This window comes from Crinia signifera, chromosome 5 (assembly GCF_055691185.1).
Source record: "Crinia signifera chromosome 5, ASM5569118v1, whole genome shotgun sequence".
NCBI classification, from domain to species: domain Eukaryota; kingdom Metazoa; phylum Chordata; class Amphibia; order Anura; family Myobatrachidae; genus Crinia; species Crinia signifera.
In genome coordinates this window covers 43,682,209-43,695,828 of record NC_139221.1, presented here as the reverse complement: position 1 = coordinate 43,695,828, position 13,620 = coordinate 43,682,209, and the positions used below count along the sequence as shown (strand labels likewise).

At 44.5% G+C, this 13,620-nt stretch overlaps 1 protein-coding gene across 1 annotated transcript in view; it reads right to left on the bottom strand.

The window, feature by feature from the left end:
* Positions 1-13,620, bottom strand: part of RP1 (RP1 axonemal microtubule associated) — a 221,106-nt gene that overhangs the window by 117,085 nt on the left and 90,401 nt on the right. The window contains exons 17-20 of the mRNA XM_083145115.1: positions 12,197-12,373; positions 9,799-10,011; positions 6,487-6,664; positions 841-975 (exon numbers count right to left, since the gene is read on the bottom strand). Of these exons, the coding sequence (XP_083001241.1) occupies positions 841-975; positions 6,487-6,664; positions 9,799-10,011; positions 12,197-12,373 (703 nt within the window). The remainder of the gene's footprint in view (positions 1-840; positions 976-6,486; positions 6,665-9,798; positions 10,012-12,196; positions 12,374-13,620) is intronic.

Genomic DNA, 13,620 nt, shown 5'->3' with positions numbered 1-13,620 from the left:
AGGTTTCTCACGTCGCTAGAGGCTCCAATCTCAGGGGTGGGATATAACAGCAGGTGTCCTCAGGGTTGGTGGGGTTTTGTGGGACCAAATGGTCAGTGGTTTCAAAGTGTCGTGACCAACCTTGATTCCTGCATGGAAGGTGAACCGCCGTGGCAACAAAGATGGTGTACCGCAATTGCGGAGATGAACGATGAATAGATTTATCTCTTGCGGTTGAGAGTGGGCGGCCAAGGGCACTAGAAAGTCCAGATAAAGGGGGTCCAATATCGGTCAGCCTCCGGTCCAGACATTAATCACCATTTTTTAATTGATTGTTGCAATATTTTATGTCATGTTCTTGTTATTAAATATTTGTATGATATTTTCATCAAACCAGCGCCACTTTCTTTTTCTTTTTTACCATATTAGTGGAAGTGGCATTAGAGGAGAGCTTGGGTGCATGAATTTTTTGGTGCCATACCCCCATTTTCGCTCCTGTGGGGGCATGGCCAGCGCTGTATGAGCTGCTGGCCATGCCCCAAGCCTCTACGCCTGAATAGACACTGTGCGCATGTGACCGCCTCCGAACTGGCAGCATTATGCTTGTGGGTTACAACAGGTCAACACAATCATCATGATGACGGTGTATTGCACCTGCCCTGTGGCAAGAGCAGATTTAGAAGATACACTTTTAAACTGCTGCTATTCCTACTCTGCATCATTCCCACATTGTCCAAAATGACTTGATTATGTATGAAGTGTGAGGAGAGATAAACCCCCATCCTCTGCCCATGCATATACCCTATAGCACATACAGTATGAGCTGATATTGGGCTGGATTATACTGATCTAACAACTCACTGTTGCTGGCTGGTGATGCAGATGGACTGTGAGCCAGGAGACCCTGTGTTTCAGCAATAACGTAATCTAGTTTCACGTCCTCTTCCTTTCTATGGCTGAGATTTGCAGATATCCCCATAGGCTTTTCTCTGCCATCTATAGTGGGAGAAAGAAAAAGAAAGACAAATTGTGATGGGGGTTGTGTCACTCATACCCCTTTCACATTGCAAACTGTGGTAGGACCTGGGATTGCGATGCCAGGTCTGACGGGGGTCCGGCAAATTTACATTAAACCTGAGTCGCCCCCTGTTATACAGAGGGTGACTCGGGTTTAACCCTTCTTATAAACAAGGTCGAAATGCTGGATTGCTCGTCCCAGAGTATAAGGTTTGGTGCTTTCACTCTGCACCTTGGATCGGGTCAACCTGCTTTATTTTGGCAATGTGAAAGGGGTAACAGATGTCTCAAATTTACCAATGCGTAACAGAATATAAGTAATACACTTACATTGTCACACTGTGCCCTGATACATCTCTATTACCTATATAATAGAGACTGCATTATGTAAATGTTCTATATGTATTTATTTACAGGTGGACTACAAGTGCCAGTGGGCCCTAATGCCCAGTTATGCTGGTACTTGCGGTTCTCCAAGTGTCGGCATGCTGGTGCTGGCTTGCTGGGACCTCTAGGCTACCTTTAAAGAACAATGGGGGGGGGGGGGACTCTGGTTGGTTTGCAAAAGCGAACTCCTTCTTTAATGAACAAAACCATGGCCCTTATTCTGCTTGGTGCGGCCGGAGCCGCATATGCGGCTCCGACCGTGCAGGCGAATCCCCGCCTTCAATACGGATCGCCACGGCCGTCCGTACGCGGACATGTGGCGGTCCGCATGAAAATGGCGGGGGATACGCCTCCACCATCTTGGAGCAGCCCCCTGCATTCGATGGTCACCGACCATCGAAGGCAGGGCCGCACGCTCCACCAGCTCCCGCACTCATAGACCTCACGGACACTTGTCCGTGTAAAAGCATGTATGGGGCCGGGCAGCTGACATCCGGCGATGTCAGATGCCCGCCCCCAACACATGCGTCACAGCCTCATTACCATGCATACGCCCCGCGTTTGCATGGGAACGCCCATGAAACGCGGGGCGTATGCATAGGGTAATGAGGCTTAGTAGCCCCTCACGCCCCTCTACGCCCCCTTTGCGGCGTTAAAAAATATTGTGCGGCGATTTCGCCTGCACATGCGCAGAGTGCCCTCTGCACATGCGCAGAGCGAAAACATCGGCGGAACGGCCGTATGCGGCCGTTACCGCTTAGATCTGAATAAGGGCCCATGTGCACTGCAGGTGGGGCTGATGTAACATCTGCAGAGAGAGTTAGATTTGGGTGGGGTGTGTTCAAACTGAAATCTAAATTGCAGTGTAAGAATAGAGCAGACAGTATTTACACAGAAACAAAATAACTCACCCAAATATAACTCTCTCTCAGGGCCGGCGCCACCACTAGGCAGCTCTAGGCATTTGCCTAGGGCGCCGGCACCTGGAGGGCGGCAGTTCGCCCCTCACCCCCTGCACTGTGGTACCTGCGTAAAAAAAACTTCTGTCCCCGGCGTCCCTGCTGAGTGCTGGTGTAGGGGTGTCCGTGCCGCCGGGGGAGCCTGCGGCGCTGTTATCGTGTATACGCTTGTCGCGCCCGGCGGGGTCCCTACAGAGCATAGAAAATAACGCCGCGCGCATAGCGCTAGTTATTTTCTATGCACTGTAGGGACCCCGCCGGGCGCGACAAGCGTATACACGATAACAGCGCCGCAGGCTCCCCCGGCGGCACGGACACCCCTACACCAGCACTCAGCAGGGACGCCGGGGACAGAAGTTTTTTTTACGCAGGTACCAACCAAGACCCCCCCCGACCCCCCCCCCCCCCCCCGCCCGGCACCGGGGCGCCCCCACCCCGACTCGCCTGGGGCGCTCCGGTGCCTTGCACCGGCCCTGCTCTCTCTGCACATGTTACATCTGCCCCACCTGCAGTGTACATGGTTTTGCCAATTTTGAGAACCTATTCGTCCTGCGATTGGGTCTAAATTTGGCAGAATGAAAGTGAAATGTTCTCTGATTTGAGTTAATGGTGTCATCCTTTCATTGGCCAACTTAATCAGATTCCGATATTTGCCCATGTTATAAAAAGGTTCAAATTTCTTTTCTGTTATTACTACAGCTTAATTTATCATATACGGAGATACTTTTCTTTCTTCTATAATTAATTTTATTATATTCTAGAACAGTATCATAATGCCATCAATAGTTGGCGTTATGTTTGCAAAAAAAGGCTTCTTTCCTTTATATAAATATCCCACAGCAGTATTAAAATCTATGGAAACTGAAAGAACTAGATGGATGGGTGAAAAGTTGAAGCAACACTGATTTCTCTGCACTTTTCAATAAATATAGAGTAAACTACTAATGGATTTCTCCTGCTACAATGCTATAGAAAAGTATTTTTAAGTTACCTTTTGTACCAATGTAATAAAAAAAAAAACAGTCACACTACTGTTTAAAAGAGTACAACACTATTTGGGCCCATTCGGTCCCCTTCCGATGGTAGGCAGCGCAGTGGCGTAACGATAAAACGAGCGAGCCCACCGCTGGATAGTTCGGCAGTGCCCCCCCCCCCCCGTAAAATAAAGCCTGCCCATCCCAACCCTACCTTACCCTGCTGCTTGCCGCCGCCACTGCCGGATCTGTGGCCAGGACCCGCGGATCTACTTGTCTGCGGTCCTGGCTCTCCTCCTGGCTGGCTCCTGCTAATGATCCACACAAAATGTCCGCCCCCTAACAGCAGACCATTTTTGTGGATGCTAGTTTAGGCCGCCGCCTCCTCTAGCATCCTCAAATAGTTTTGCTGTAGGGGGCCGACATCTTGTGTGGGTCATTAGCAGGAGCCAGCCAGGAGGAGAGCCAGGAGCACAGACAAGTAGATCTGTGGGTCCTGGCCACAGACCTGGCGGTGGTGGCAGCAAGAAGCAGGGTAAGGCAGGGCAGTGCAGTGCATAGAAATATGAATTTATTTTTTTAAATAAATTACAAACTTTTACACATGATGAAACTTGTGTTTTGATTGTTATTTTCTTACAAAAGCTTTGTGTGACTTGTTGAATGTTTTTTGCTTTAATTCATTCATTCCGTTTAATTATCATTTTGTGTCTATGAGTATCACCTATTATGTTCTCATACAACTAACTACATGTTTTAATGGCATTTGTTTTAATAGTCTAAAAACCTTACCTTTGTTGTACAATATTTGAGCTGGATTTCAGAAATCATTATGAACCAAAACCTCACAATACAATGTCATTGTGTGTATGGTACATGGCTTTGTTCAATCAGACTACTAGGTAGGTGAAGGCTTAAAATGAAAAATGTAACTTGAAACATAAAAAGATAATTATTCTTTGTACACAATAAATATGGGAAGGGGCAGAATTTTTTCTCTACCTTTCTCTCACAGGAAGCGGGAACCCCTCTGATTGGCCGGCATGAAAGAAGAGAGCGGGAAGAATGGGAAGTAAGCGGGGAGACAGCAGTCCTCTCTCCTTCATCCCTTCACCAGCCTCCTTACTCTACCCTGAGTTGGAAAATGTGGTTCTTGTGTAGTTTCACGGCGCCAAACTATCTAAAATAAAGTAACTTAACTCCATGCCAACATGGATAGTTCATACCCCCACTATCCATGTTGGCATGGAGTTGATTTTAGATAGCATGGCGAGCGTAGCGAGCCACCGAGCCCGCAGCGTGGGCGAGCGCCGTGAAACTACACAAGTACCGAAAATGTTTTCTGAGAAGTGAAATGGAAAGAAGAGCCCCCATGCTTCTATGAATTGCTCTCCCCATACTAGTGTATGGGGAAGTGATCCTGACATGGAGAAGGGATGACACAGGTGAAATGTGACATTTCTCCATGGTCACCCCTTCTGTGAATGATACAAAGCAGTAAAGAGCCCTGTTATTAGTGATACAGGCCCAGATGTATCAAGCTTCAAAAAGTGATAAAATGGAGAGTGATAAACAGCCAGCCAATCAGCTCCTACCTGCCATGTTACAGGCTGGGTTTGAAAAATGACAGGTAGGAGCTGATTGGCTGGTTGCTTATCACTCTCCACTGTATTACTTTTTGAAGCTGGATACATCTGGCCCGTAGTACTTTTTACTGCTCCATGAATAGACCCCTCTGGGAAATATATTTAGGCTTCAATAGAAGTTGTCAATGGCAACCAATCCTTTTCTAACTGTCATTTCATAGACTGTGATAAATAAATTCTGACTGCAGTAGCTGTGTTTTTTGTCTCATACCTCTGTAGCAGTGTGATGGGGCTCCATTGCTGTGTCATTTGCTTCACCTAAATAGTTGTACATTTAGACTTAGCAGTTGTAGAGGGGAGTGCACTTACCTGCAGGGGCAGATTGGTAACTAAAAATGGCCATGGAAAAAATTCTAGATGGGGCCTCACATAGGCGGCACCAAAACTGTACTGTAGGTGGGACCAAAACCAAAATAGGTGGGATTAATATATCACTGCACCTGTGAGAAAGCCATTGGCAGTCTATTGGTCACTGAGACCATAAAGCTGCTGTGACAAAACACACACCTCCACATTTCAAATAATAGCCCACCTCCCCCACTGGGCACAGGCCCCCAAACCTCTAGACAAAAAACTCATTAACATAATTCCCCAAATATCACACATATCGTCACCCCTCCAGGGCGGTGCCCAGAAACAACCTGGAAATTGTTACACCCCCTTATAGCACCCAATTCTGTCCCTTTAACACAGATGTCACAATAGGCTTCCACCTTAGAGGAGTATTTGCAGTATCAGGTGCTCTGCTCTGTGAAATGCTATAGTTGTTTGTGTGAGAGACCAGAGGGGATGGGGCCACTACTCTGGATAGTGTCCCATATTTTTTTTTTTTTTAAGTCACTGGCTGATAGGTAACCTCGCAAATGTGCCATCCTATCGGGAATCTTCATTATGTGGCCAATCCGTCAAAGCCTACCTGTATGTGTTACCAGTGACCACTGCAATTACTCTGCGCAACTGTGTGTCAGCCATGTTTGTACTGTTATCACAAAACCCAAAGACCTGGTTAAGGAAATCTGTGTGGAATAACATTTCTTTCACAGTACCTTATTAAAAGGTTATATTAATAGCAGAGTGTTGTTTTGCACCTCTGTAGCTGTTTGATGGTCTTTGAGGCATGTGTTTGTGGAATATACTATTTTTGATCAACTCAGGGGTGTGCCCAGCATTTCCATAGATCCTGGGCTGTCCTCAGAAACTCCCCTTGCAATGTGGGTTCATCCGAAGTAAAAGGAACCAGATGCCGCATGATAATGTCACAGTGCAGCATCCGGCTCCCTGTCACTTAGTAAGGATGGCATTTTGGTGTCACCCCACCCGATGATGTCTGCACCCACCTAGTTATACCTCTGGTAGCTGCATTTTGTGAAATTTCCAAAGTGTCCTATTTGGGTGCCCAAAAACGGTGGGCATCCAATGGCATACCGTCCCATCTAAGTGGCAAAATTCAATTATGAACCCCTAATTTAAATAAGTTGACTTGCCCTTATAGATTGTATAGATCTGGAGCATGGGAATACCTACATTTGATGACTTGTGGGTAAAACACAATGTTCTTCTCTCCTGTGTGTATCATTGGCTTGGTGAATCCGTCGGACAACTGTCCGATATATATTCCTTTGCTCCTTACGCTTTCCAATGTCACAGATCCACTTTCGTAGTTTTTTTCCACTTTGAAATGACAATAGTCATCCCCTGTGCCCTGTTATAGAACCAAGATTACGCACATTAGAACAAAGTTATTATGCATTCTACGTGCATTTCCTTTATAAATATATAAAACAGGAGTCACAGGTGATTTTTTTGAGATGTTTACAGAGTTTTTTTTTATCTGGCAGATGATGTAAAAAGATACAATGGCATTAAATATTCATTTTGCTTTAATGGTCTGCTCTAATTGAGGTTTCTCGTCTAGTAAATGTCTACAAAACTTATTTTTAATTTAGATAATAAATAAAATATATTGACGATTGATAGGAGTTGAATGCAGTAAAGGAGTCTTCACGTTATTTTACTGTCTTGCATAGGCTGACCAGCAAGCATTGGATAGATCCTTTGGAATGTAAGTTCTTACGAGCAGGGCCCTCTCTCTTCATGTTCTTTTCGTAGGATCTATGGGGCAGATGTATTAAGCCTGAAGAAGAGATAAAGTGGAGATAAAGTGAAAGGAGATAAAGCACCAGCCAATGAAATGTGTTTGAAATATGACAGTTGGGAGTTGATTGGCTGGTGCTTTATCTCCTTTCACTTTATCTCCAATTTATCTCTTCTCCAGGCTTAATACATCTGCCCCTATATATCTCTGCCACCAAAATACTTGCTTCGGTGTACTGTCCCCCGATGCAACTGTCTTTAATTACCATGTACTTGTCCTAAATTGCCTTGTACTGTTATTCATTATTTTCATGTATAATGCTCCTTTATGTATTGTTAGGCGCTACTTAACCCTTATGGCGCCATATAAATAAACTATTAAATGAATAACAATAATAATGTCCTATAGATTGTAAACATGCGAGCAGGGCCCTCCTACCTCTATGTCGGTTTGTTACTACCCAGTTTCCAGCTGAAGAGCTCATATAAGAAACGGTAAATAAATAAATAAATAATGTGGCACGTTGTCGTCCATGTAAAGAGCTATTACAGCAGAGCTATTGCATTGCACAGAGGACGGTTTCCAAAGTCGTCAGTTTACATTTCATTTTGCAGCTCAATTTGTCATCGGTGTTTCTGCAAATGCTCCTGAGCAGGGTGCCCGCATTTTGTTGGGGTTTATATTTATAGAAGGATTCATGCAAAAATAATCATAATAATGTACAAGATAGAATAAACCTGAAAACGCCTATGAATAGAAGACAGATTAAGGAGGATATTCTGGTTGGTGTGCTCCCAGGCCAGGGGATTTGCCCATGGGAACCGCTGGTCATTCTCATGTTAATACAACGATGACGCCATATGTCAACTGCCCGCCCCCTCCTCGCACAAGACACATGCAAAACTATGACACCTGAAAGTGTCTAAGTTTTGCATGTACGCACCACATCATTCGATGGTCGGTTACCATTGAATGATGTGGGTGTTGCCCCATAGGCTGCAAATGGATGTTTATGCATTCACAGCCGTGCAAAGGGGGGTGAGAGGCAAAGCAAGAATCGGGGGGGGGGGGCTTAAAAAGACACACAGCGCTGCAAACTTTGCAGCGCTGCATATCAACCAGATTAAGGTCCTAAATAAAGATGTAAACATGGGTATGGGTTAGTCTTTATTTTGCATTAATGCCAGGGCCGGACTGGGCCGATTTTTTGTGAAGACTGCAGCGCTGATACCTTCATTGTGCGCTGCACAGTGCACCTCCGCGTCCCCCCCCCCACCCCGGCTTCTGTCCGGCCTGGCCTCTGTCCTCTCCCCGCCCCCGGATCTTCATTAAGCAGCAGCAGAGATCTTCCCCGGCTTCTGTCCTCTCCCCGCCCCCAGGTCTCCGTGCAGCAGCAGCAGCAGTTTTTTTCACTACACGGAGCAGGGAGGAGGAGAAGTTCAGCAGCAAGTGCCACCCCGCCGCACGTCCACCCGTCCCCCCAGCCGCAGCACAGCAGTGAGTACCACTGCCACCAATGTTTATATATATAATTTAGATGCCCACTGCTACCATTGTGTATATATGTACAGTATATGCCACTGCCACCAATGTTTGTGTGCAGTATATATCCATTGCAACCAATGTTTATACATATATTTAGATGCCCACTGCCACCAATGTGTATATATGTACAGTATATGCCCACTGCCCCCACCCCCCTCCACCTTACCCCCAGCCTGCACCAGTACAGACACTGCCCCTGAGACATATTTACCTGGCACTGTGGGGCATGTGTATCTGGCACTGTGGGGCATGTGTATCTGGCACTGTGGGGCATGTGTATCTGGCACTGTGGTGCATGTGTATCTGGCAATGTGTAATATGCATACTGGTGTGTTCCATAATGTGTAATGGGCATTACGGTGTGTTCCATAATGTGTAATGCCTCCTTTTTGTGATGCCACGCCTCCTTTCCATGATGCCACGCTCCCAGGCATTGTGTCGTGGCCCTGTAACCATGGTGACATTTTTCAGGATTTCATCTTTGCAGATTAGTAAGGATGCAGGAAGCAGAGAAGCCAAGTTCATCGTGTTCAACCTATCATACATTAATTGTGCTGGAAGGAAAAACAAAACCCCCTGATGACAGTTGCCAGAACGGTAGGAGGAGTTCCTTCTGACACCAAAAATGGCAACTAGTATATTCCATCGGTCCATTAGATGGCAACTTTATTATATTTTCTTTATACACTGTATATATATATATTAATAAACTTTATTTATATGTTTGTTGAATCTGGAGCTGGAAGCTTGAGTAGATTTAATAAGCTCGGTGAAGTGATGAAGTGTCTTTATCATCGTCCAATCAGGTCTTACCTGTCATTTTTCAAACCAAGCCTGTAACTTCACAGGTAGGAGCTGATTGGCCGGTGATAAAGTACCAGCCGCATTATCACTTCACCAAGCTTAATAAATCTGCCCCTGAGTGAGATTTGCAACTCTTAATGGGTATGAGTCATGAAGGTCGACATGGCTTAAGTAGACACATGGAATAGGTGAACATGGCTATGGTCGACAGGGTTGGAAGGGCAACAGAAGCATTAGGTCGACAAAGGCAAGGTCAACAGTCAAAAGATCAACCATTTGGTAGGTGGCTGCACATAACAGACCACCTGACATGTCACATGTTCCAGGCAATGGCATCAGAGAAATAGGTTATAAATAATTTTCCTGTACACTATTAATATATCGTTACTCACTTCTCCGTCACAATTGCCATTTTTTATCTGCAGAAACATTCTGGGTTGTGTTACACTTTCAAACATACACACAGCAGGGCCTATTTTATGCACTCTCCAGTATGACTCCACATTCTGCTTCCCCGCACTGCTGAGGGTCCCATCACGTCTTAGGCCTAAAGCCTGGCTCCAGCTGGTCGACAGCAGAATTATAGCCCCACTGTGGAAAACACCCTTAAAGATAAAACAAAGAGAAGTAATAATTAATGCTACTGTTATATAATGCTAGTCATACCGTTCCACAGGACAGAAACTGTAAAACTGATATATTGCATACATATTGTTCTGTAAACATGTGATAAATATCTGGTTGTTCTGTACATAAAGATTAACATATTGTTTAATGCATGTTTTGTTTATTATATAACTTAGTTACATAGTTAAAGGTCCACCAGATCCCCCAATGTTAATTTTCATATATTATCCATGAAGGTAGATACATTGGGCTCGATTTAGACCTGATTGCACAAAGTTGCACGCCCCGCTACAGTGAAATCCCACCTTGCCAGATAGCTGAAGGTCTTTCTCATACCTCCCAACTGTCCTGCTTTCCGCTTGAACGTCCCGTTTTTTTGGCCAGCAGTGTCATGCGGCGTCAGGGGGCAGTTGGGAGACCCCTCTGCCACCTGCTGAGCAGCGGTAAATAGACGATGTGCATGTGCGCACAGCGTCTCTTCCCACAGGCAGAGGGGCAGCAGTGGCAAAATAGGGGCATGGTCTTCCCGCTATCTCAGCATTGAAAGTTGGGAGGTATGCTTTCCCATTAGTGTCAGGCTAACTGCCTGGAATGCAGATATTGCAGTCATTTTACTGACTGTGATATCATTGCCCCTGCATATATATAAACCATTCCACACAGTGCATTTCTGCACTGTAATTCTGCCATTGTTTCAGTTGCAAACCTTCTACCTCCTCTTCTTAGTGTCTCCATTCCATTCTAGTGGTAGTTTCCGGAGACTAATGGTAGTTTCTGGAGACTAGTAGTAGTTGCTGAAGACTAATGGTAGTTTTTGGAGACTAGTGGCAGTTTCTGGAGACTAGTGGTAGTTTCTGGAGACTAGTAGTAGTTGCTGAAGACTAATGGTAGTTTTTGGAGACTAGTGGCAGTTTCTGGAGACTAGTGGTAGTTTCTGGAGACTAGTAGTTGCTGAAGACTAATGGTAGTTTTTGGACACTAGTGGTAGTTTCTGGAGACTAGTAGTAGTTGCTGAAGGCTAGTGGTAGTTACTAAAGGCTAGTGGTAGTTACTAAAGACTAGTGGTAGTCTCTGGAGACTAGTGGTAGTTACTGAAGGCTAGTTGTAGTTACTAAAGGCTAGTGGTAGTTACTGAAGGCTAGTGGTAGTTACTAAACACTAGTGGTAGTTACTGAAGGCTAGTGGTAGTTACTAAACACTAGTGGTAGTTATAAAAGTCTAGTGGTAGTATCTGGAGTCTAGTGGTAGTTACTGAAGGCTAGTGGTAGTTTCTGGAGTCTAGTGGTAGTTACTGAAGGCTAGTGGTAGTTTCTGGAGACTAGTGGTAGCTACTGAAGGCTAGTGGTAGCTACTGAAGGCTAGTGGTAGTTACTAAAGGCTAGTGGTAGTTACTAAAGACTAGTGGTAGTCTCTGGAGACTAGTGGTAGTTACTGAAGGCTAGTGGTAGTTACTAAGGTTAGGGGTAGTTACTAAAGGCTAGTGGTAGTTAATAAACACTAGTGATAGTTATTAAAGACTAGTGGTAGTTTCTGGAGACGATAAAGTAGTACTAAAAACTACCGATAGTTTCTGGAGTTTAGTGGTACTTACTGAAGGCTAGTGGTAGTTACTAAATGCTAATGGTAGTTACTAAACACTAGTGGTAGTTATTAAAGACTACTGGTAGTTTCTGGAGTCTAGTGGTAGTTACTGAAGGCTAGTGGTACTAACTGAAGGCTAGTGGTACTTTCTGGAGACTAGTGGTAGTTACTGAAGGGTAGTGGTAGTTTCTGGAGACTAGTGATAGTTTCTGGAGACCAGTGGTAGTAATTTAAGACTAATGGTAGTTATTAAAGACTGGTGGTAGTTTCTGGAGACTAGACAATGTATGAATTGTAAGTTGATATTGTAAGTGAGAACCTTTTCAGCAAGAAATGGGTTCAGATAGCTGCAAGTCTGCACTGGAGCTCAGACATTAGAAGCAGGAGATTGGATTGTGCTTAGTGCAGCTACACTTTAACCTAGGATTGCATCCTTTATCCTTTGTGCAGATTTAAATTAAAATACACTAACATACTGTAGTATCACTAAAATTGAAAGGCACATGAAACATCTTAACCCGACTTTGCCAGTTGAAAACACATTTAAAATATATAGAAGATTAAACTGAAGATACAGTGTACCTTAACATGTGCAGCAAAGTCGGTGGATAATTCAGCATAGCTTCTGATGTTCTCATCTGCTGGTTCTCCATCACTGTTGAAGGAAATGGTAATACCTGGCATCCTGATAGACTCCAAAGTAACACATCGGTTAACCTGAATATGAACTTCCAGCTCACACAGAATACCGCTGTTATCCTATATAAAAGGAAGAGCATTAGGACACAGTACCAACAATATTGTTTAAATGATTTCCATGAAAACTTTGCTATTGGTTAGGAATATTTCTTATATATTTAGTCAAAGAACAGTCATTTCCATTGCCAGTTATTGTATGTTACAGAGCTTCTTCTGTTTTGCCTGATACATTAAAGGGTTACCGTCGGCAATAACAATACATCCGACTGCTAAATTTTGCCAATGCCTTTTTATGTCAAAGTCTATTTACCAAATATATAGTGTGACAATAGCGCAATGTCCATATGTTGGTTTGACATTAAGGGCCTTATTCAGATCTGAGCTCAGTACACATTTGTTTGGAAAATGGGCAAAACCATGTAAACTGCCGGTGGAGCAGATGTAACCTGTGCCAAGAGAGTTAAATTTTGGTGGGGTGTGCTGAAACTGAAATCTAAATTGCAGTGTAAAAAAAAATGCAGCCAGTATTTACCCTATACAGAAACAAAATAACTCACCCAAATCTAACTCTCTCTGCACATGTTACATCTGCCCCACCTGCAGTGCATATGGTTTTGCCCATTTTCCGAACAAAGTTGTACTGAGCTCAGATCTGAATAAGGCCCTAAGAGTAAACTCGAAAAATGAAGCATGTGCACATCACAATAGAACTTCACATAGGAAAATGTACAAAAAGAGTACTACTAAATCATTTGTTCCACCTCTTTTTATAATTGAAATGTGCATTTTTCCCCCCTACGATACAGCCCAATTTTTGGTGATTTTGCACTTAATCGACGTTTCACCCTGGTTTCCTCACTTTTCTTTTCGGAAGACTTTTCTGAAGACTTCATCACCTTTTGCTTTTTGGGCGTGGAGTAAGTTGTACTCTCTGCAGAGGTTCCATAGCTATCAGCGTAGCATAATGTACACGCTACAATTGAGACGCTTTAGCGTCTGAATCCCGAGTCCTTGCAAGCCGCTAAGAAGGGGGTTATCTGGATTCAGACGGTAATGCGTCTGAATTTGGTAGGGTGTAGGGGTAAATAGGGGTGCACTGTGCAAAACACTCCTAAACCTGTTCACAATGACACTAGTCTACATAACTGTAATTAACTGTCGACCTTGGTAATTCCACTATCCACGCCAACCCGAGCCCCACGAGGGGCGGCGGTACGCGTCCTACGACCTTTTCATACCCCCACTATCCACGTTGGCGTGGAGTTGAGAATAGAATAGTGTGGCGAGCACAGCGAGCCACCGAGCCC